A 25,180-nucleotide genomic window follows, 5' to 3' on the forward strand; every position below is an offset into this window, starting at 1 on the left:
AGATAGTATTGAATGACAATACAATAAAATGTACACGTGTGAACTGAGACCATTTTGTTACAATACATTAGTAAATCTTGTACATGAATGATAAACCTGTATGAGAATTGTGTGTATATTGTGAATGTGTATATAGTGTGTTACACATATGTATTATACAGTTAAATAGTATATTAGGTATTTTAACAGCGCAGTAGCAGCAAGTTTTTTCGGTTTACAAAAGTGCATTTTTTAAACACTGCACTATGTAAACTGTGTTTTTAAAGTAAGGCGACTTTATTAACGTATTTTGTTTAGCTGCTACAATCATACAAGCTAAAAGTTCACACTGTACTGTACAGGTTTAGTTCTAATATCTCAGTCGCACTTTACTAAACATGTTATTTAAATTAAACACAAGGTTGTGTGCCCTCCAGTCAAGACTTACGTTATCACTTCTAATATAAGTTATTGAGTTTTCTTAGCTTCTTCTATTGGAATCATTCATCAGCTTTCTTCTCTTATTGTTTATGTGCTTATTGGGTAATTATGGGAAGTGTAGTCTTTTTGTATAAGAAAAAAAAGCAGTAGTATTGGTTTTTGTTCTCACGTGGAGCAAGGAAAATGAGTTACTGTAATGAGGCCTATATTTCCTATTTTCTTTACCGTAACTATAAAATAGACATTAAGTTTACAAGAAGAGAGGAACAAAGCATTGAAAAAATGTCTCATAATGCTCACTAATTAGCTGATCATATCAGAAAATATTACAAAACTGAATGTGTTAAATTAATTCCCAACATTTGCCCAATACTTCTCAAGACTAGGAGGCTAAATGAGAGTCTTGTGAGCGAAGTTACTTGTGTTTCGTGGGTGAAACCATAACACGTAGGTTAGAGCTGCTAGTATTATGTGGGCAGGTTTGGTCATAGCATGGGTGGAGTTGGGCGCTTTGGAAACTGGGACATTTTTAGGAAAGGGAAAAATGCAGGAGGAAAAGAGGGTCAGAACTCCCAAACCCGGACAATTCCACATTTTGTAATGGCTGGGAGCTCAGTCTATCAAAATAATTTGTATTAGTTGTTTAAATGTTGAAGAAATAAGTTTAAAGTTTTTGTTTCCATAAGTAATGTGAGCTGTTATGTTGATATCTGTTTCGTCTGCTAAGTAACAAATATATATATATATGAGTTACTTGTGTGAGTAAACAATCACCATGTAGAATAACATAATTTATGTAAGAAATAACTTGATAAATTCATTTCTTTCATATTGGCAAGAGTCCATGAGCTAGTGACGTATGATGTATACAATCCTACCAGGAGGGGCAAAGTTTCCCAAACCTCAAAATGCCTATAAATACACTGTTCACCACAACCACAATTCAGTTTAACGAATAGCCAAGTAGTGGGGTGATAAAGAAAGTAGTAAAAAGCATCAACAAAGGTATTTGGAAATAATTGTGCTTTATACAAAAAAATCATAACCACCATAAAAAGGGTGGGCCTCATAGACTCTTGCCAATATGAAAGAAATGGATTTATCAGGTAAGTTCTTACATAAATTATGTTTTCTTTAATGTAATTGGCAAGAGTCCATGAGCTAGTGACGTATGGGATAGCAATACCCAAGATGTGGAACTCCACGCAAGAGTCACTAGAGAGGGAGGGATAAAAATAAAAACAGCCATTTTCCGCTCAAAATATTAATCCACAACCCAAAATATAAGTTTATTCTCATAGATGAAAGGAAAAAACTTAAATCATAAGCAGAAGAATCAAACTGAAACTGCCTGAAGAACTTTTCTACCAAAAACTGCTTCCGAAGAAGCAAATACATCAAAATGGTAGAATTTAGTAAATGTATGCAAAGAAGACCAAGTTGCTGCCTTGCAAATCTGATCAACTAAAGCTTCATTCTTAAAAGCCCACAAAGTAGAGACTGATCTAGTAGAATCAGCTGTAATTCTCTGAGGCAGGGCTTGACCCGACTCCAAATAAGCTTGATGAATCAAAAACTTTAACCACGAAGCCAAGTAAACAGCAGAAGCCTTCTGACCTTTCCTAGAACCAGAAAATATAACAAATAGACTAGAAGTCTTCCTGAAATATTTAGTATCTTCAACATAATATTTCAAAGCTCTTACCACATCCAAAGAATGTAAGGATCTCTCCAAAGGAATCTTAGGATTAGAACACAAGTAAGGGACAACAATTTCTCTATTAATGCTGTTAGAATTCACAACCTTGGGTAAGAATTTAAATGAATACCGCAAAACCGCCTTATCCTGATGGAAAATCAGAAAAGGAGATTCACAAGAGAGAGCGGATAATTGCAGAATAGATGGCCAAAAGAAACAACACTTTCCAAGAAAGTAGTTTAATGTCCAAAGAATGCATAGGCTCAAAAGGAGAAGCCTGTAAAGTCTTCAAAACTAAATTAAGACTCCAAGGAGGAGAGACTGATTTATGACAGGCTTTATACGAACCAAAGCCTGCACAAAACAATGAATATCAGGAAGTTTAGCAATCTTTCTGTGAAATAAAACAGAAAGAGCAGAGATTTGTCCTTTCAAGAATCTTGCAGACAAACCTTTATCCAAACTATCCTGAAGAAAGTGTAAAATTCTAGGAATTCTAAAAGAATGCCAAGAGAATTTATGAAAAGAACACCATGAAATGTAAGTCTTCCAAACTCGATAATAAATCTTTCTAGAAACAGATTTACGAGCCTGCAACATAGTATTAATCACTGAGTCAGAGAAACCTCTATGACTTAGAACTAAGCGTTCAATTTCCATACCTTCAAATTTAATGATTTGCGATCCTGATGGAAAAACGGACCTTGAGATAGAAGGTCTGGCCTTAGTGCAAGTGGCCAAGGTTGGCAACTGGACATCCGAACAAGATCCGCATACTAAAACCTGTGAGGCCATGCTGGAGCTACCAGCAGCACAAACAAACGCTCCATGATGATCTTGGAGCTCACTCTCGGAAGAAGAACTAGAGGCGGGAAAATATAAGCAGGTTGATAACACCAAGGAAGTGTCAATGCATCCACTGCTTCCGCCTGAGGATCCCTGGACCTGGACAGGTACCTGGGAAGTTTTTTGTTTAGATGAGATGCCATCAGATCTATTTCTGGAAGCCCCCACATCTGAACAATTTGAGAAAACACATCTGAGTGGAGAGACCATTCTTCCGGATGTAAAGTCTGACGACTGAGGTAATCTGCTTCCCAATTGTCTATACCTGGGATATGAACCGCAGAAATTAGACAGGAGCTGGATTCCGCCCAAACAAGTATCCGAGATACTTCTTTCATAGCTTGAGGACTGTGAGTCCCAACCTGATGCTTGACATATGCCACAGTTGTCTGTCTGAAAACAAATGAACGGTTCTCTCTTCAACAGAGACCAAAATTGAAGAGCCCTGAGAATCGCACGGAGTTCCAAAATATTGATTGGTAATCTCTCCTCTTGAGATTTCCAAACTCCTTGTGCTGTCAGAGATCCCCAAACAGCTCCCCAACCTGAAAGACTCGCATCTGTTGTGATCACAGTCCAGGTTGGACGGACGAAAGAGGCCCCTAAAATTATACGATGGTGATCTAACCACCAAGTCAGAGAAAGTCGAACATTGGGATTTAAGGATATTAATTGTGATATCCTTGTATAATCCCTGCACCATTGGTTCAGCATACAAAGCTGGAGAGGTCTCATATGAAAACAAGCAAAGTGGATTGTGTCCGATGCTGCAGTCATGAGACCTAAAACTTCCATGCACATAACTACTGAAGGGAATGACTGAGACTGAAGGTTCCGACAGGCTGCAACCAATTTCAAACGTCTCTTGTCTGTTAGAGACAAAGTCATGGACACTGAATCTATCTGGAAACCTAAAAAGGTTACCCTTGTCTGAGGAATCAAAGAACTTTTTGGTAAATTGATCCTCCAACCATGTCTTCGAAGAAACAACACTAGTTGATTCATGTGAGATTCTGCAGAACGTAAAGACTGAGCGAGTACCAAGATATCGTCCAAATAAGGAAATACTGCAATACTCCCCTCTCTGATTACAGAGAGTAGGGCACCTAGAACCTTTGAAAAGATTATTGGAGCTGTCGCTAGGCCTAAAGGAAGAGCAACAAATTGGTAATGCTTGTCTAGAAAAGAGAATCTCAGGAACTGATAGTGATCTGGATGAATCGGAATATGAAGATATGCATCCTGTAAGTCTATTGTGGACATATAATGCCCTTGCTGAACAAAAGGCAGAATAGTCCTTATAGTCACCATTTTGAAAGTTGGTACTCTTACATAGCGATTCAAAATCTTTAGATCCAAAACTGGTCTGAATGAATTTTCTTTCTTTGGGACAATGAATAGATTTGAATAAAACCCCAGACCCTGTTCCTGAAATGGAACTGGCATGATTACCCCTGATAACTCCAGGTCTGAAACACACTTCAGAAAATCCTGAGCCTTTACTGAGTTTACCGGAATGCGTGAGAGAAAAAATCTTCTCACAGGCGGTCTGTCAGGGTTTTTTCCTGTTTTGTTTGCCATGTGCTGCTGACAGCCATTTTACTCACCTCTCTTGCTGACTCTGGTGCATACTGTGTGATGCTGCTCAATTCCTGCACTTCCTTTTATAGCCAGACTGGTGTACATCATCAGTGTGAGACAAGATGCAGTGTCAGAATTGTGATGTCATCACTTACTATTTAAAAGACCTCTGTTCAGTATGCTTTGCCCTTGCGTTGTCTCAGACCTGTTTGTGAGAGCTCCTGTGTATTACTTGGCTGTCTGACGTCCCTCCTGGTTCCTGATCCTTGGCTTGTTCCTGACTCTGCTGTTCTCCTTGTTCCTGATTCCGGCTCGTCTGATTACTCGCTTTGGCTCCTGACTCAGCTCGTCTGACTACCAGCTCTGGTTTTGATTCCTGGCTTGTTATTTGACTTGTGGACTTTTTATTATTTTTTGCTATTAATAAAGGTTTTTGCACTTCTCGTCTCAGTCTAATTCCTGGCACCCTGACACGGTCTCACTCTGAATCCTATTCTGTACCCCTGAAAGACAATACTCTGGATCAATTTGGTCCAAAATCATTGGATTCAAACATCTTTGAAAAATGTTAATCTGCCCCCTACCAGCTAAGCTGGAATGAGGGCCGCACCTTCATGCGGACTTGGGGGCTGGTTTTGATCTCTTAAATGGCTTGGATTTATTCCAATTTGAAGAAGGCTTCCAATTGGAAGCAGATTCCTTGGAGGAAGGATTAGATTTATGTTCCTTATTTTGTCGAAAGGAACGAAAACGGTTAAAAGCTTTAGATTTACTCCCTTCCCCCCAGTAACAGTTGAAATTATTGAATCCAACTGAGAACCAAATAATTTATTACCTTGGAAAGAAAGAGATAGCAATCTGGACTTAGAAGTCATATCAGCATTCCAAGATTTGAGCCACAAAGCTCTTCTAGCTAAAATAGCTAAAGACATTGGGGCCTATTTATCAAAGGTCTTGCGGACCTGATCCGACAGTGCGGATCAGGCCCGCAAGACCTAGCTGAATGTGGAGAGCAATACACTCTTCGCATTTAACATTGCACCAGCAGGTGCAACGCCGCCCCCCTGCTGACTCACGGCCAATTGGCCACCAATTCCTGTCAGGCGATTCCTGTCCGCCTCATCAGAGCAGGCGGACAGGGTTATGGAGCAGCGGTCTTTAGACCACTGCTTCATAACTGGTGTTTCTGGTGAGTCTAAAGACTTGCCAGAAACACGGCCCTTCAAGCTCTGTTCGGAGCTTGATAAATGGGCCCCATAGATTTAACATCAATTTTGATAATATCAAAAATGGCATCACAAATGAAATTATTAGCATGTTGAATCAACTTAACAATGCTAGACAAATCATGATCCAATACTTGTTGCGCTAAAGTATCCAAACAAAAAGTTGAAGCAGCTGCAACATCAGCCAAAGAAATTGCAGGCCTAAGAAGATGACATGAATATAAATAAGCTTTCCTTAGATAAGATTCAAGTTTCCTATCTAAAGGATCTTTAAAATAAGTACTATCTTCTGTAGGAATAGTAGTACGTTTAGCAAGAGTAGAGATAGCCCCATCAACTTTGGGGATCTTTTCCCAAAACTCCAATCTAACTTCTGGCAAAGGATACAACTTTTTAAACCTTGAAGAGGGAATAAAAGAAGTACCAGGCGTATTCCATTCCTTAGAAATCATATCAGAAATAGCATCAGGAACTGGAAAAACCTCTGGAATAACCAGAGGAGGTTTATAAATAGAATTTAAACGATTACTAGTTTTAATATCAAGAGGACTAGTTTCCTCCATATCCAATGTAATCAACACTTCTTTTAACAAAGAACGAATATACTCTAATTTAAATAAATAAGAGGATTTATCAGTGTCAATATCTGAGGCAGGATCTTCTGAATCAGATAGATCCTCATCAGAGAAGGATAATTCAGTATGTTTTCGGTCATTTGAAAATTCATCATCTTTATGAGAAGTTTTAAAAGACCTTTTACGTTTATTAGAAGGCGGAATGGCAGACAAAGCCTTCTATATAGAATCAGAAATAAATTATTTTAAATTTACAGGTATATCTTGTGCATTAGATGTTGAGGGAACAGCAACATGTAATGAACTACTACTGATGGATACATTTTCTGCATGTAAAAGTTTATCATGACAACTATTACAAACCACAGCTGGAGGTATAATCTCCACAAGTTTACAACAAATGCACTTAGCTTTGGTAGAACTGTTATCAGGCAGCAGGGATCCAACAGTGAATTCTGAGACAGGATCAGATTGAAACATCTTGCAAATGTAAGAGAAAAAAACAACATATAAAGCAAAATTATCAATTTCCTTATATGGCAGTTTCAGGAATGGGAAAAAATGCAAACAGAATAGCCCTCTGACATAAAAAAAGGCAAGAGGCAAATAGGAATGGGACAACAAACAGAAAAATATTTTTTGCCGCCAAAAACGTCCGGGAATTACACACTTGCGTCAGATGACACAACCTTGTGAAAGGACCCGGCATCAACTAAGACGCCGGAAATGACGAATTTGCGAACGTAACTTTGCGCCAAAAAATCTTGTGCCAAAAATGACGCAATAAACATTAGCATTTTGCGCCCTCACAAGCCTAATTCTGCCCGTGAATTTGAAAAATGACAGTCAATTGAAAAAAAGACTACACCCCAGGTAAGAAATACATTTTTTAAAAAATGCATTTCCCAGATATGAAACTGACAGTCTGCAAAAGGAAATATAATGAAACCTGAATCATGGCAAATATAAGTACAATACATAAATTTAAAACTTTATATAAATACATAAAGTGCCAAACGATAGCTGAGAGTGTCTTAAGTAATGAAAACATACTTACCTGAAGACACCCATCCACATATAGCAGATAGCCAAACCAGTACTGAAACGGTTATCAGTAGAGATAATGGAATATGAGAGTATATCGTCGATCTGAAAAGGGAGGTAGGAGATGAATCTCTACGACCGATAACAGAGAACCTATGAAATAGATCCCTGTGAGGAAAACCATTGCATTCAATAGGTGATACTCCCTTCACATCCCTCTGACATTCACTGTACTCTGAGAGGAAACAGGCTTCAAAAATGCTGAGCATATCAACATAGAAATCTTAGCACAAACTTACTTCACCACCTCCATAGGAGGCAAAGTTTGTAAAACTGAGTTGTGGGTGTGGTGAGTGGGTATGGTGAGGGGTGTATTTATAGGCATTTTGAGGTTTGGGAAACTTTGCCCCTCCTGGTAGGATTGTATATCCCATACGTCGCTAGCTCATGGACTCTTGCCAATTACATGAAAGAAATAGTAGTTTTGGGCTTGTGAAGTCTGGAGTCTGCACTTCAAATTTCCACTTTAGTTAAATTACAGGGAAATTGGACAAAATAAATAATTAATGTATATTACCAAGTTTTCTTTAACTATAGATAACTAAATTTTTATATTACAGTATCAAATTATTTAATATCTCTTAAATGTATGCCTGAACCTTAGTTTAATATTTTCATTTACTCATATGTGGTGTCCTACAACCACCTTACATATTCAATGGTTACTAGTATTTATAACTTAAAGGCGCAGTGTATTGTGACTTTTTTTTTACCCCCTTTAATGTGTTCCCAATTATCTATTTTACCTGCCGGAATTTATTAAATTTTTTACATATAGCCCCTTTACCTTTATTTTGTCATTTGAAATTGCTAATTTCCATTGTTTTCTCTAATTATTGGTCTTTGAGTAAATAAGTTAAGGAGGACTTTGTGTAAATAATTAGACAGATAATATAAAGAGGTCTGCTATCCCTACAACCTTAACCCTTTGTAATGGGTTGAGGTTTCAATTAGCGGAAATAGCTAGTTCATAAATATAAAAAAGTGCGTAGTGCAAAAATCACCAATCATCTGTTGTATCTCTCACTACTCCCACTGGAAGCAACAGCAGCATGAGTCCTATGCGTTGGGAGCTTTGTGAAATGTGTTTCCATGGCCGAGCAACTTTACACAAGCCTCACATCAACATATGCAATGCGAAGAGTTGTCTGGAGTAGTGTAAAGTACGTCTCCACTAGTCTCTGGAGCAGTGGAAAGATGTTCTCTGGAGTAATCAATCACACGTCATGATCTGACTGTCCGATATAAGAATCTGAGTGTGGCAGATGCCAGGAGGTCACTACCTATCGAAAAGCATAGTGTCTACTGTAAAGTTTGGTGGAGGATGGTCTGAGATTTTTCAAGGTTTGTGCTAGGCCCCATAGTACCAGTGAATGGTTATCTTAATGCTACAAAATACAAAGACATTTTACAATTGGGTGCTTCCAACTTTGTTGAAACAGTTTGGGGAAAGACCTTTCCTGTTCCAGCATGACTGTGCCCATGTGCACAAAGTGAGGTCCATGAAGATATGGTTTGATGCATTTGGTGTGGAGGAACTCAAGTTGCCTGTACATAACCTCAACCCCGTTGAATACCTTTGGAATGAATTAGTATGTCAATTGTTATCCAGACCTCATCTAACATCAATACCTGACCTCACAAATGCTCTTTTAGCTGATTGGGCATAAATTCCCACAGACACACTCCCAAATCTTGTGGAAAGCCCCCCAGAAGAGTTGCAGCTGTTATAGGGCAACTCCATATTAATGCCCATGGTTTTGGAATGGGTTATTCAACAAGCTCATATAGGTGTGATGGTCTAGTGTCCACATACTGTTGGTAATAAAGTATATCTACAAGCTATTTCTGCCTTCTGAGCACATATATTAATTCCATAACATGCTGAATGTGTGCTGCTTCCTGTAGAAAATCTGCACACATTGCCAACACAAAAAAATAACCTGCGTGGGTCCTGCCCATGCACTGCTGTAATGAGAACACTTGAGCTGCTAAAAATGAGATTCCATTTACTTATACTACTCTGACATCAAACACATCCACACCTAGCAGAAACTCTGTGAATGTCTCCTGTGCATGAATGATTTACCGTATTCTGCTGGGGAAAATCACATTTGCAATAAACGAAACAGTGGAGGCTTTGTGACTCAGATCTAATCTTGTAAGGATTTATGGTACCATGACTGAAAGGCAAGGACTCTATTTAGCAAGGCAACAATACAATATATTGTTATAAAAAGCAAAACTTACCCTGAAAAGTTTTTGTTGTAAAGATTTGAAATAACTCACCCACCCATCCATATAATACCATGATTTATGCTAGATTATAATGACTAACATACCTACCACAATGCATATTTCAGATATATAACTAATCATATGATTTAGATTAATTTATTTTAACAATGTTAACATCTTGGGTAAAGGGACATTAAACACTTTGAGATTGTTATTCTATTAACACATACTTATTTGCCCATAATTGCCCCCAGCAAAGGAGATAAGATAAGAAAAACAAAACAAGGGAATTCAAGTTTTCATCATGATGGCACCATGGAGATTAAGGGCCGATTCTGTAAAGCTCTATGTTCTAGTTCTGTAGGATGACTTATCAGTATTACTTTTGTATTTAAGTATAATGAGGCTCCCCAGGGAGTGTTTTATAGGCAATTTTTACCTTGGGAACTGTTTATGTCATTAAAGGGACATTGAACTCAAGATTTTTCTTTTATGATTCAGGTAGAGAATACAATTTTAAACAACACTCCAATTTACTTCTATTATCTAATTTGCTTCATTGTTTAGATATCATTTGTTGAAGAAATAGCAATGCACATGGGTGAGCCAATCACACGAGTCATCTATGTGCAGCCCCTGAGCCTATCTAGATATGCTTTTAAGCAAAAGATATCAAGAGAATAAAGCAAATTAGATAATAGAAGTAAATTAGAAAATTGCTTAAAATTACATGCTCTTTCTAAATCATGAAAGAAAAAAATTGGGTTTCATGTCCCTTTAAGGGCGGTTCATTAAAGTGCTTTATGTTAAGGAGAGACAATTACTTTACAATATAATACTCAGTCAAATAAGCTGATGATTTTTCTCCATGCTGACAATATTTTTGAGACTTGGGCCATAAAGGTCTCTGGGCTTGCAAGATACTATAAAAACATTTGCCAGTACTATGGAGCCCTTGTTGAAAAAATTTAAAGGCAGTTTTTACTTTGAGAACAGCGCGTCTCGCAAAGGGGTATGCCCTGCTTTAAGTATGTAAAGGAAATGCCAGGGGTCGAGTCCAGTGGGAACGCTTGGGAACGGTGGTCCTCCACTATTTTCCCGGGGGGGGGGGGGAACTATGTTCCCACTGGCAAAATTAACCCTCACTATTCAGGGCCGGTGGAAGCACAAAGCAGCAGCACTACTGCCTGTGAAAAAAAAGAACATGCACTGTCAGCAATTATAGCGCATACTCCCTCTCCCTGCTGATTTTTAGACATCTTGCAAGAAATAGAGAGGGCGCATGCGCTAGTGGAGGCGGGCTTTTTGAACAGCCCTAAGAGAGGCGCCTGACAAGTATCAGCAGGGATGTTATAGAGGAGAATCCAACAGCCAGGAAAATGCCACCTCTTGCCTGAAGCATTTAGTAGTGCACGCTTACCAGTTGCTCAGCTATTGAAGGCACGGGAAAGGGGAGAGAAATCCCAGCTATGCTGTATGACTGGGTGCCTCCTGCTCTGTAACGATCTTGTGCCAGTGGGAAATCAAGTTGCTGCAAATCTATTCAAGGTAGACAGCTTCTCCAGGTCCCTTATTGAAAAGTGTAAATTTGCACAAACCCTTCCACACCGTCCCAGGAGATGGTGGGGAGGAGTTTGTGCAAATGTATGTTTTTTAAGTTGCTCTAAAACTATTGTGACTTGATGCTTGCATCTCCGATTTTAAGAGGCATTTGAACATTATGTTCCTAAAGAGCCAGTATTGAGAAACACTAGCATTATTCAACCAGGGTCTGCAGTTATTAAAGTGAAGGTCAATTTCGATTAATTAGTGCTTGGTTTTTAATAAACCTATTAAAAACAAGGGCATTTTAATTCATCAAAATTGACATTTTATTCCTTTTCTTCAAAAACTTACCTTTTTATTCGGAAAGCCGCTTCAGCGATTCCCCCAGCCGTCGGAAGACTCTTCTTACTTTAGAAATGATGAAACCCAGCTTCCTCCAATCACAGGTTTCCCCCCAGGGGATCATGGCCTGACGCAATGCCATGATTGGAGGAAGCCGGATTCATCATTTTGGACCCGCAAAGAGGTCTTGTGACGGGCGGAGGAAGCGCTGCAGCGGCTGTCAGGATTAAAAGGTAAATTTTTGAAGAATAGTAGTGAAATGTTAATTTTGATGAATTAAAGTGCCCTTGTTTTTATTAGGATTATTAAAAACTGGGCACTAATTCATCGAAATTGACCTTCACTTTAAACACTGCTGTTGTCACACTACAGTGTGCACACTTAAGAAATTTGCAACAAAGTATACTGCTCCTGTCGATCATAATTCAGGCAACCTGCTAGTCGGCAGAAAGGATACAAAATTAGACAGTATTGACTAACAGAGCAGGTGTTCTGTAATATTTGCCTACTGTGTTAAGTTTTCCGACCCACGTAATGCGTACAGCCACTCCCCCTCGACACCAACTTGTCTATCAATAACTGACGCCATGGCCACACCTACATCGCAATTGCATGTGCACGCATGCGCTGTTAAAAAAATCTAAGTAAAAAAAAAACAGGAAAACGAGGCATTTTAGATGTTAACCGCTTAGTCGCTAGGCACTTGCAGACTTTAGGGTTTAGTCAATTATTTTTATCAGCATTATATTTTTGGATCTTAGCAAAAAATCAAATGTAATGAGTGTGAATTTCAGGAAGACTCCATTAATTCAGCTTCCCTTAGATGGCAACACAATTGGGAACCACTCCTGTTAAAGGGAGGAAAGGCAAGCGACAATTTTGTTTAGATACAGTGAATCTTCAAGTGAAGCTTGTGACCTTTGTGAAATCACTGTGACATCAGCGCACATGTGTGGTGCTGTCAGTTGAATAATATGTATTTATTTCCCTGAACGTGTTATCTCAGCGCATGCGAGCACATGCGTATTAGCGATTTAGATGTAGGCGGGCAGCAAATATTACAGAACATAGACATAAGTATAGAGACAAATATTGTGCAAAATTAAAGGAATACTAAACCCAATTTTTTTTTCTTTCATGATTCAGATACAGCATATAATTTTGAGAAATTTCCTAATTTACTCTTATTATTAATTTTTCTTCATTATCTTGCTATCTTTATTTGAAAATGCAGGAATGTAAGGTTAGAAGCTGGCCTATTTTTGGTTCAGCACCTGGGTAGATCTTGTTGATTGGTGGTTTGCTACATTTAGCCACCAATCAGCAAGTGCTACCCAGGTTCTGAACCAAAAATGGGCAGGCTCTTAAGCTTCCATTCCTGCTTTTTTAAATAAAGATACTAAGAGAACAAATAAAAAAATGATAATAGGTGTAAATCAGAACGTTGCTTAAAATGTCATGCTCTATCTGGATCAAGAAAGAAAGAAAATTGGGTTTAGTATCCCTTTAAGAAACATTTGTTTCCAAGCAAGTCCGGGCAAACAGCCAAAATAATTTACTTAAAGGGACACTGAACCCCAATTTTTTTATTTTATGATTCAGATAGAGCATTCAATTTTAAGCAACTTTCTAATTTACTCCTATTTTCCGTTTTTCTTCATTCTATTGCTATCTTCATTTGAAAAGCAAGAATGTAAGTTTAAAATCCGGCACATTTTTGGTAAACAACCTAGGTTGTTCTTGCCAATTGGTGGATTAATGCAATAAACCAATAAACAAATGCTGTCCAGAGTGCTGAACCAAAAATTGGCTGGCTCCTTAGCTTAGATGCTTTCTTCTTCAAATAAAGATAGCAAGAGAACGAAGAAAAATTGATAATAGGAGTAAATTAGAAAGTTGCTTAAAATTGCATGCTCTATCTGAATTATAATGGGGAAAAAATGGTTTTAGTATCCCTTTAATTGATTTCTGCATCTAATAAGCATTTTTGGTAAACAACCTGGGTTGTTCTTGCTGATTGGTAGATTAATGCAATAAACAAGTGCTGTCCAGAAGTCTGAACCAAAAATTGGCTGGCTCCTTAGCTTAGATGCCTTCTTCTTCAAATAAAGATAGCAAGAGAACAAAGAAAAAATTATAATAGGTGTAAATCAGAACGTTGCTTAAAATTGCATGCTCTATCTGAATCAAGAAAGAAAAAATTGTGGGTTTAGTATCGCTTTAAGAAACATTTGTTTACAAGCAAGTCCGGGCAAACAGCCAAAATAATTTACTTTAATTGATTTCTGCATCTAATAAGCAGATATTTTTTTAAAACAATTATGGCACTCCAGTTTCATAATACAGTGTGGTGCCATTAGTATACAAATATCACAATAATGTATGTATAAATGCCTGTAAGTTTATAAATATTGTGTGTGTGTGTAAAACCCAATATATAAACACATGCATGAACACATATGTATGTGTCTGGGTGTGTATGTATGTCTGTGTGTGTAAAACCCAATATATAAACACATGCATGAACACATATGTATGTGTATGTGTGTAAAACTCAATATACAGGGAGTGCAGAATTATTAGGCAAATGAGTATTTTGACCACATCATCCTCTTTATGCATGTTGTCTTACTCCAAGCTGTATAGGCTCGAAAGCCTACTACCAATTAAGCATATTAGGTGATGTGCATCTCTGTAATGAGAAGGGGTGTGGTCTAATGACATCAACACCCTATATCAGGTGTGCATAATTATTAGGCAACTTCCTTTCCTTTGGCAAAATGGGTCAAAAAAAGGACTTGACAGGCTCAGAAAAGTCAAAAATAGTGAGATATCTTGCAGAGAGATGCAGCACTCTTAAAATTGCAAAGCTTCTGAAGCGTGATCATCGAACAATCAAGCGTTTCATTCAAAATAGTCAACAGGGTCGCAAGAAGCGTGTGGAAAAACCAAGGCGCAAAATAACTGCCCATGAACTGAGAAAAGTCAAGCGTGCAGCTGCCAAGATGCCACTTGCCACCAGTTTGGCCATATTTCAGAGCTGCAACATCACTGGAGTGCCCAAAAGCACAAGGTGTGCAATACTCAGAGACATGGCCAAGGTAAGAAAGGCTGAAAGACGACCACCACTGAGCAAGACACACAAGCTGAAACGTCAAGACTGGGCCAAGAAATATCTCAAGACTGATTTTTCTAAGGTTTTATGGACTGATGAAATGAGAGTGAGTCTTGATGGGCCAGATGGATGGGCCCGTGGCTGGATTGGTAAAGGGCAGAGAGCTCCAGTCCGACTCAGACGCCAGCAAGGTAGAGGTGGAGTACTGGTTTGGGCTGGTATCATCAAAGATGAGCTTGTGGGGCCTTTTCGGGTTGAGGATGGAGTCAAGCTCAACTCCCAGTCCTACTGCCAGTTTCTGGAAGACACCTTCTTCAAGCAGTGGTACATGAAGAAGTCTGCATCCTTCAAGAAAAACATGATTTTCATGCAGGACAATGCTCCATCACACGCGTCCAAGTACTCCACAGCGTGGTTGGCAAGAAAGGGTATAAAAGAAGAAAATCTAATGACATGGCCTCCTTGTTCACCTGATCTGAACCCCATTGAGAACCTGTGGTCCATCATCAAATGTGAGATTTACAAGGAGGGAAAACAGTACACCTCCCTAAACAGTGTCTGGGAGGCTGTGGTTGCTGCTGCACGCAATGTTGATGGTGAACAGATCAAAACACTGACAGAATCCATGGATGGCAGGCTTTTGAGTGTCCTTGCAAAGAAAGGTGGCTATATTGGTCACTGATTTGTTTTTGTTTTGTTTTTGAATGTCAGAATTGTATATTTGTGAATGTTGAGATGTTATATTGGTTTCACTGGTAAAAATAAATAATTGAAATGGGTATATATTTGTTTTTTGTTAAGTTGCCTAATAATTATGCACAGTAATAGTCACCTACACACACAGATATCCCCCTAAAATAGCTATAACTAAAAACAAACTAAAAACTACTTCCAAAACTATTCAGCTTTGATATTAATGAGTTTTTTGGGTTCATTGAGAACATGGTTGTTGTTCAATAATAAAATTAATCCTCAAAAATACAACTTGCTTAATAATTCTGCACTCCCTGTATAAACACATGCATAAACACATATGTATGTGTGTGTGTGTGTGTGTATGTGTGTAAAACCCAAAATATAAACTCATGCATAAACACATATGTATGTGTGTATGTGTGTAAAACCCAATATATATAAACACATGCATAAACACATATGTATGTGTGTAAAACCCAATATATAAACACATGCATGAACACATATGTATGTGTGTAAAACCCAAAATATAAACACATGCATAAACACATATGTATGTGTGTAAAACCCAATATATAAATACATGCATAAACACATATGTATGTGTGTGTGTGTATGTGTGTAAAACCCAAAATATAAAACACATGCATAAACACATATGTATGTGTGTAAAGCCCAATATATAAACACATGCATGAACACATATATGTGTGTGTGTGTGTGTGTGTGTGTGTGTGTGTGTGTGTAAAACCCAAAATATAAACACATGCATAAACACATATGTATGTGTGTATGTGTGTAAAACCCAATATATAAACACATGCATGAACACATATGTATGTGTGTGTGTATGTGTGTAAAACCCAAAATATAAACACATGCATAAACACATATGTATGTGTGTGTGTATGTGTGTAAAACCCAATATATAAACACATGCATGAACACATATATATGTATGTGTGTGTGTGTGTATGTGTGTAAAACCCAAAATATAAACACATGCATGAACACATATGTATGTGTGTGTGTGTATATGTGTGTGTGTGTGTGTAAAACACAATATATAAACACATGCATGAACACATGTATGTGTGTATTTGTGTGTAAAACCCAATATATAAACACATGCATGAACACATATGTATGTGTGTGGGTGTGTATGTGTGCGTGGGTGTAAAATATGCATGAACACATATGTATGTGTGTGTGTGCACGTGTGTTTAAAACACAATATTTAAACACATGCATGAACACATGTATGTGTGTGTGTGTATGTATGTGAGTATGTATGTGTGTGGGTGTGTATGGGTGTATGTGTGTATAAAACACAATATATAAACACATGTATGAACACATATATATATATATGTGTGTGTGTGTATAAAACACAATATATTAACACATGCATGAACACATATGTATGTGTGTGGGTGTGTATGTGGGCGTGTGTGTAAAACATGCATGAACACATATGTATGTGTGTGTGTGTTTGTGTATGTGTGTGTGCACGTGTGTGTAAAACACAATATTTAAACACATGCCTGAACACATATGTATGTGTGTGCGTGTGTTTAAAACACAATATATAAACACATACATGAACACATATGTATGTGTGTGGGTGTGTTTGTATGTGTGTGTGTTTGTATGTGTGTATAAAACACAATATATAAACACATGCATGAACACATACAGGGAGTGCAGAATTATTAGGCAAATGAGTATTTTGACCACATCATCCTCTTTATGCATGTTGTCTTACTCCAAGCTGTATAGGCTCGAAAGCCTACTACCAATTAAGCATATTAGGTGATGTGCATCTCTGTAATGAGAAGGGGTGTGGTCTAATGACATCAACACCCTATATCAGGTGTGCATAATTATTAGGCAACTTCCTTTCCTTTGGCAAAATGGGTCAAAAGAAGGACTTGACAGGCTCAGAAAAGTCAAAAATAGTGAGATATCTTGCAGAGGGATGCAGCACTCTTAAAATTGCAAAGCTTCTGAAGCGTGATCATCGAACAATCAAGCGTTTCATTCAAAATAGTCAACAGGGTCGCAAGAAGCGTGTGGAAAAACCAAGGCGCAAAATAACTGCCCATGAACTGAGAAAAGTCAAGCGTGCAGCTGCCAAGATGCCACTTGCCACCAGTTTGGCCATATTTCAGAGCTGCAACATCACTGGAGTGCCCAAAAGCACAAGGTGTGCAATACTCAGAGACATGGCCAAGGTAAGAAAGGCTGAAAGACGACCACCACTGAACAAGACACACAAGCTGAAACGTCAAGACTGGGCCAAGAAATATCTCAAGACTGATTTTTCTAAGGTTTTATGGACTGATGAAATGAGAGTGAGTCTTGATGGGCCAGATGGATGGGCCAGTGGCTGGATTGGTAAAGGGCAGAGAGCTCCAGTCCGACTCAGACGCCAACAAGGTGGAGGTGGAGTACTGGTTTGGGCTGGTATCATCAAAGATGAGCTTGTGGGGCCTTTTCGGGTTGAGGATGGAGTCAAGCTCAACTCCCAGTCCTACTGCCAGTTTCTGGAAGACACCTTCTTCAAGCAGTGGTACATGAAGAAGTCTGCATCCTTCAAGAAAAACATGATTTTCATGCAGGACAATGCTCCATCACACGCGTCCAAGTACTCCACAGCGTGGTTGGCAAGAAAGGGTATAAAAGAAGAAAATCTAATGACATGGCCTCCTTGTTCACCTGATCTGAACCCCATTGAGAACCTGTGGTCCATCATCAAATGTGAGATTTACAAGGAGGGAAAACAGTACACCTCTCTGAACAGTGTCTGGGAGGCTGTGGTTGCTGCTGCACGCAATGTTGATGGTGAACAGATCAAAACACTGACAGAATCCATGGATGGCAGGCTTTTGAGTGTCCTTGCAAAGAAAGGTGGCTATATTGGTCACTGATTTGTTTTTGTTTTGTTTTTGAATGTCAGAAATGTATATTTGTGAATGTTGAGATGTTATATTGGTTTCACTGGTAAAAATAAATAATTGAAATGGGTATATATTTCTTTTTTGTTAAGTTGCCTAATAATTATGCACAGTAATAGTCACCTGCACACACAGATATCCCCCTAAAATAGCTATAACTAAAAACAAACAAAAAACTACTTCCAAAACTATTCAGCTATGATATTAATGAGTTTTTTGGGTTCATTGAGAACATGGTTGTTGTTCAATAATAAAATTAATCCTCAAAAATACAACTTGCCTAATAATTCTGCACTCCCTGTATGTATGTGTTTGTGCGTGTGTGTAAAACACAATATATAAACACATGCATGAACACATATGTATGTGTGTGGGTGTGTATGTGGGCATGTGTGTAAAACATGCATGAACACATATATGTGTGTGTGTAAAACACAATATTTAAACACATGTATGAACACATATGTATGTGTGTGTATATAAAACACAATATATAAACACATATGTATGTGTGTGGGTGTGTATGTATGTGTGTGGGTGCGTATGTATGTATGTGTGAATGGGTATATGTGTGTATAAAACACAATATATAAACACATGTATGAACACAGATGTATGTGCGTGGGTGTGTATGTATGTGTGTGGGTGTGTATGTATGTGTGTGGGTGTGTATGTATGTGTGTGGGTGTGTATGTATGTGTGTGGGTGTGTATGTATGTGTGTGGGTGTGTATGTATGTGTGTGGGTGTGTATGTATGTGTGTGGGTGTGTATGTATGTGTGTGGGTGTGTATGTATGTGTGTGGGTGTGTATGTATGTGTGTGGGTGTGTATGTATGTGTGTGGGTGTGTATGTATGTGTGTGGGTGTGTATGTATGTGTGTGGGTGTGTATGTATGTGCGTGGGTGTGTATGTATGTGCGTGGGTGTGTATGTATGTGCGTGGGTGTGTATGTATGTGTGTGGGTGTGTATGTATGTGTGTGGGTGTGTATGTATGTGTGTGGGTGTGTATGTATGTGTGTGGGTGTGTATGTATGTGTGTGGGTGTGTATGTATGTGTGTGGGTGTGTATGTATGTGTGTGGGTGTGTATGTATGTGTGTGGGTGTGTATGTATGTGTGTGGGTGTGTATGTATGTGTGTGGGTGTGTATGTATGTGTGTGGGTGTGTATGTATGTGTGTGGGTGTGTATGTATGTGTGTGGGTGTGTATGTATGTGTGTGGGTGTGTATGTATGTGTGTGGGTGTGTATGTATGTGTGTGGGTGTGTATGTATGTGTGTGGGTGTGTATGTATGTGTGTGGGTGTGTATGTATGTGTGTGGGTGTGTATGTATGTGTGTGGGTGTGTATGTATGTGTGTGGGTGTGTATGTATGTGTGTGGGTGTGTATGTATGTGTGTGGGTGTGTATGTATGTGTGTGGGTGTGTATGTATGTGTGTGGGTGTGTATGTATGTGTGTGGGTGTGTATGTATGTGTGTGGGTGTGTATGTATGTGTGTGGGTGTGTATGTATGTGTGTGGGTGTGTATGTATGTGTGTGGGTGTGTATGTATGTGTGTGGGTGTGTATGTATGTGTGTGGGTGTGTATGTATGTGTGTGGGTGTGTATGTATGTGTGTGGGTGTGTATGTATGTGTGTGGGTGTGTATGTATGTGTGTGGGTGTGTATGTATGTGTGTGGGTGTGTATGTATGTGTGTGGGTGTGTATGTATGTGTGTGGGTGTGTATGTATGTGTGTGGGTGTGTATGTATGTGTGTGGGTGTGTATGTATGTGTGTGGGTGTGTATGTATGTGTGTGGGTGTGTATGTATGTGTGTGGGTGTGTATGTATGTGTGTGGGTGTGTATGTATGTGTGTGGGTGTGTATGTATGTGTGTGGGTGTGTATGTATGTGTGTGGGTGTGTATGTATGTGTGTGGGTGTGTATGTATGTGTGTGGGTGTGTAAAACACAAAATTTAAACACATGCATAGCCCATCAGATTCAGATAACATCTATTGATCTGAAGCTGTCACTCCTATTACATACAATTAGACAACACTGTGCTGGCTGTAGCAACTGTGACAAATGATAGGGAAGGTGTTATTACTAAATGGGATTTTATTTGATGGCAAGCTATTCATACCTCTTTCAGTAGGGCTGTGATGTTTTAAAACATTTCTGGGAAGGAGAGAGGAAATGGCGGAAGGGTTGCAATCCAGCCGGTATTTTACTAAAATATAAAGTATTTTTATGGTTTATGTCAAAAATAGATTATATACATATATTATTATATACATTATATACATATATTATTATATACATTATATACATATATTATTATATACATTATATACATATATTATTATATACATTATATACATATATTATTATATACATTATATACATATATTATTATATACATTATATACATATATTATTATATACATTATATACATATATTATTATATACATTATATACATATATTATTATATACATTATATACATATATTATTATATACATTATATACATATATTATTATATACATTATATACATATATTATTATATACATTATATACATATATTATTATATACATTATATACATATATTATTATATACATTATATACATATATTATTATATACATTATATACATATATTATTATATACATTATATACATATATTATTATATACATTATATACATATATTATTATATACATTATATACATATATTATTATATACATTATATACATATATTATTATATACATTATATACATATATTATTATATACATTATATACATATATTATTATATACATTATATACATATATTATTATATACATTATATACATATATTATTATATACATTATATACATATATTATTATATACATTATATACATATATTATTATATACATTATATACATATATTATTATATACATTATATACATATATTATTATATACATTATATACATATATTATTATATACATTATATACATATATTATTATATACATTATATACATATATTATTATATACATTATATACATATATTATTATATACATTATATACATATATTATTATATACATTATATACATATATTATTATATACATTATATACATATAAATACAGAGTGTGCGTGTGTATAAAACAATATTAATTATTATATTATATATATATATTAATTATTAGGGGGGTGGAAATCTTGGTGAGTTCCCATATTTTTTTTGTAGGACTTGACCAGTGAACGATGCTAAATATTTGTATTGAAATTATACAGAGAAAATCTATTTTGATACATAGTAGAAAACGCAATAAAACTGCACTGCACATGCAAAAATAAATAAAAAATATTTATAATACAAAATTCAGTGTATAGCAGGAATTGGCATTTACAGTCATGCAGTGTGGCATGTGAGAGCTTTCCCTAAGATAAACTTTCTTTTTTAGAGAAACTTGCACATTTATAGGTAAGAAGCAGTTTCCATTGATAATGCTGATAGGATTATGCCTAAAGTATTGTCATGGGAACTTTAAGAAATGAAAAGTTATACGTTAGACAGGGAAGGTGGTCATTTGGGCATTACATGGGATGGTTTGTATAGAATTAGGTCAGTAACTCATGAATATCTAATCTCTTTGTTCTCAGCTATAAAGTGTAAGAGCACTTAGTATAAATCATTGATTTCCTCTTCATTACTAATCATATTTGAATCTGTATTAAAAAATAATATTTTTTCAGCACGCTTCCAAAATATGGAATATAATATAAGCAGCTGTTATATTGGCATCACATTTCTAATTGGATGGACAGAAAACACTGTGATATATGCAATACATGTTTAGTTATGTGTGTTAAAACAACTTAGCAATACACTTTCATTATTTAAAGTCCAAAAAAACTGTAATGATTTAAATAGGGCATGTCATTTTAACTTCCCAATTTACTTTTATCACCAATTTTGCTTTGTTCTCTTGGTATTCTTAGTTTAAAGCTAAACCTAGGAGGTTCATATGCTAATTTCTTAGACCTTGAAGACTACCTCTAATCTGAAGAATTTTGACCACTAGAGGGCATTATTTCATGTGTTTCATATAGATAACATTGAACTCATGCACGTGAAGTGACCTAGGAGTGAGCACTGATTGGCTAAAATGCAAGCCTGTCAGACTGAAATAAGGGGGCAGTCAGCAGAAGCTTAGATTCAAGGTAATAACAGAGGTAAAATGTGTATTATTAAAACTGTGTTGGTTATGCAAAACTGGGAAATGGGCAATAAAGGGATTATCTTTATTTTTAAAGAACAAAAATTCTGGTGTTGACTGTCCCTTTAATTTGCCCTGTTTTCATGTAATTTAGCTGTGAAAATAGTGGAAAAGCCAACTGCAGACTTCTCAAGGCAAACCCTGTTGCAAAAACACTTTTTCTTGGAACGGTGTAAAAGCCGGAACGGAACGGAACAGGCCGGAACAGGCCTTTTATGAAGGAAATTGATTTAAAATATAATGGGATGTATTAGAGACTCTTGAGAACAATTTTAGGAACAAGAATATTTGTGATATAATAATTAATTAACCCTTTAACTACCAAAATAGTGCCCGGAACCAAACATAACAGCCCGGAACAGCACCTTCCCAGAAAACCAAATACACCAAATTCACAAGTCACATGTGATTAAATGTAATAAGTGTAATCAGCCACAAACCATCCACAGAAACCACGTTCCAATACCAGTTCCGGCCTGTAAAACGCTTTTTCGTGAAAAGTGACGGAACGGCACCTTACCAGCAAAATAGATACACAAAATTCACCAGTCACACATAACTAAATGTTATAAGTGTAATCAGCCACAAACCACCCGCAGAAACCACATTATGATATCTGTTCCGGCCTATAATACACTTTTTTATAAAAAGTGACGGAACAGCACCTTTCCAGCAAAATATACAGACCAAATTCACCAGCCACACATAACTAGATGTGATAAGTGTAATCAACCACAAACCATCCACAGAAACCACGTTCCAATACCCGTTCCGGCCTGTAAAACACTTTTTCATGAAAAGTGACGGAACAGCACCTTACCAGCAAACCAGATACACCAAACTCACCAGTCACACATGAGTAAATGTTATAAGTGTAATCAGCCACAAACCATCCACAGAAACCACATTATGATATCTGTTCCGGCCTTTAATACACTTTTTTTATAAAAAGTGACGGAAAGGCACCTTCCTAGCAACATATACAGACCAAATTCACCAGCTACACATAACTAGATGTGATAAGTGTAATCAACCACAAACCATCCACAGAAACCACGTTCCAATATCCGTTCCAGCCTGTAAAATGCTTTTTCATGCAAAGTGACGGAACAGCACCTCACCAGCAAACCAGATACACCAAATTCATCAGTCACACATGACTAGATGTGATAAGTGTAATCAACCACAAACCATCCACAGAAACCACGTTCCAATACCCGTTCCGGCCTGTAAAATGCTTTTTCATGAAAAGTGACGGAACGGCACCTTACCAGCAAACAAGATACACCAAATTCACCAGTCACACATGACTAAATGTTATAAGTGTAATCAGCCACAAACCATCCACAGAAACCACATTATGATATCTGTTCCGGCCTTTAATACACTTTTTTTATAAAAAGTGACGGAACGGCACCTACCCAGCAAAATATACAGACCAAATTCACCAGCCACAAATAACTAGATGTGGTAAGTGTAATCAACCACAAACCATCCACAGAAACCACGTTCCAATACCTGTTCCGGCCTGTAAAACGCTTTTTCGTGAAAAGTGACGGAACGGCACCTTACCAGCAAACCAGATACACCAAATTCACCAATTACACATAACTAAATGTTATAAGTGTAATCAGCCACAAACCACCCACAGAAACCACATTATGATATCTGTTCCGGCCTATAATACACTTTTTTATAAAAAGTGACGGAACGGCACCTTTCCAGCAAAATATACAGACCAAATTCACCAACCACACATAACTAGATGTGATAAGTGTAATCAACCACAAACCATCCACAGAAACCACGTTCCAATACCCGTTCCGGCCTGTAAAACGCTTTTTCATGAAAAGTGACGGAACGGCACCTTACCAGCAAACCAGATACACCAAATTCACCAGTCACACATGAGTAAATGTTATAAGTGTAATCAGCCACAAACCATCCACAGAAACCACATAATGATATCTGTTCCAGCCTTTAATACACTTTATTATAAAAAGTTACGGAACGGCACCTACCCAGCAAAATATACAGACCAAATTCACCAACCACACATAACTAGATGTGATAAGTGTAATCAACCACAAACCATCCACAGAAACCACGTTCCAATACCCGTTCCGGCCTGTAAAACGCTTTTTCATGAAAAGTGACGGAACGGCACCTTACCAGCAAACCAGATACACCAAATTCACCAGTCACACATGAGTAAATGTTATAAGTGTAATCAGCCACAAACCATCCACAGAAACCACATAATGATATCTGTTCCAGCCTTTAATACACTTTATTATAAAAAGTTACGGAACGGCACCTACCCAGCAAAATATACAGACCAAATTCACCAACCACACATAACTAGATGTGATAAGTGTAATCAACCACAAACCATCCACAGAAACCACGTTCCAATACCCGTTCCGGCCTGTAAAACGCTTTTTCATGAAAAGTGACGGAACGGCACCTTACCAGCAAACCAGATACACCAAATTCACCAGTCACACATGAGTAAATGTTATAAGTGTAATCAGCCACAAACCACCCACAGAAACCACATTATGATATCTGTT

General features: G+C 37.4%; 1 protein-coding gene across 2 annotated transcripts in view; it reads right to left on the reverse strand.

The window, feature by feature from the left end:
• Positions 1–25,180, reverse strand: part of SH3KBP1 (SH3 domain containing kinase binding protein 1) — a 950,191-nt gene that overhangs the window by 464,977 nt on the left and 460,034 nt on the right. Inside the window, exon 4 of one of the 2 annotated variants that reach the window (XM_053706396.1) lies at positions 20,476–20,562. The exons of the other annotated variant lie outside the window; for it this stretch is intronic. Coding sequence (XP_053562371.1) covers positions 20,476–20,562 — 87 coding nt within the window. The remainder of the gene's footprint in view (positions 1–20,475; positions 20,563–25,180) is intronic. 2 annotated transcript variants of the gene reach the window in all.

Source organism: Bombina bombina, chromosome 3 (genome assembly GCF_027579735.1).
Source record: "Bombina bombina isolate aBomBom1 chromosome 3, aBomBom1.pri, whole genome shotgun sequence".
Lineage (NCBI taxonomy): Eukaryota > Metazoa > Chordata > Amphibia > Anura > Bombinatoridae > Bombina > Bombina bombina.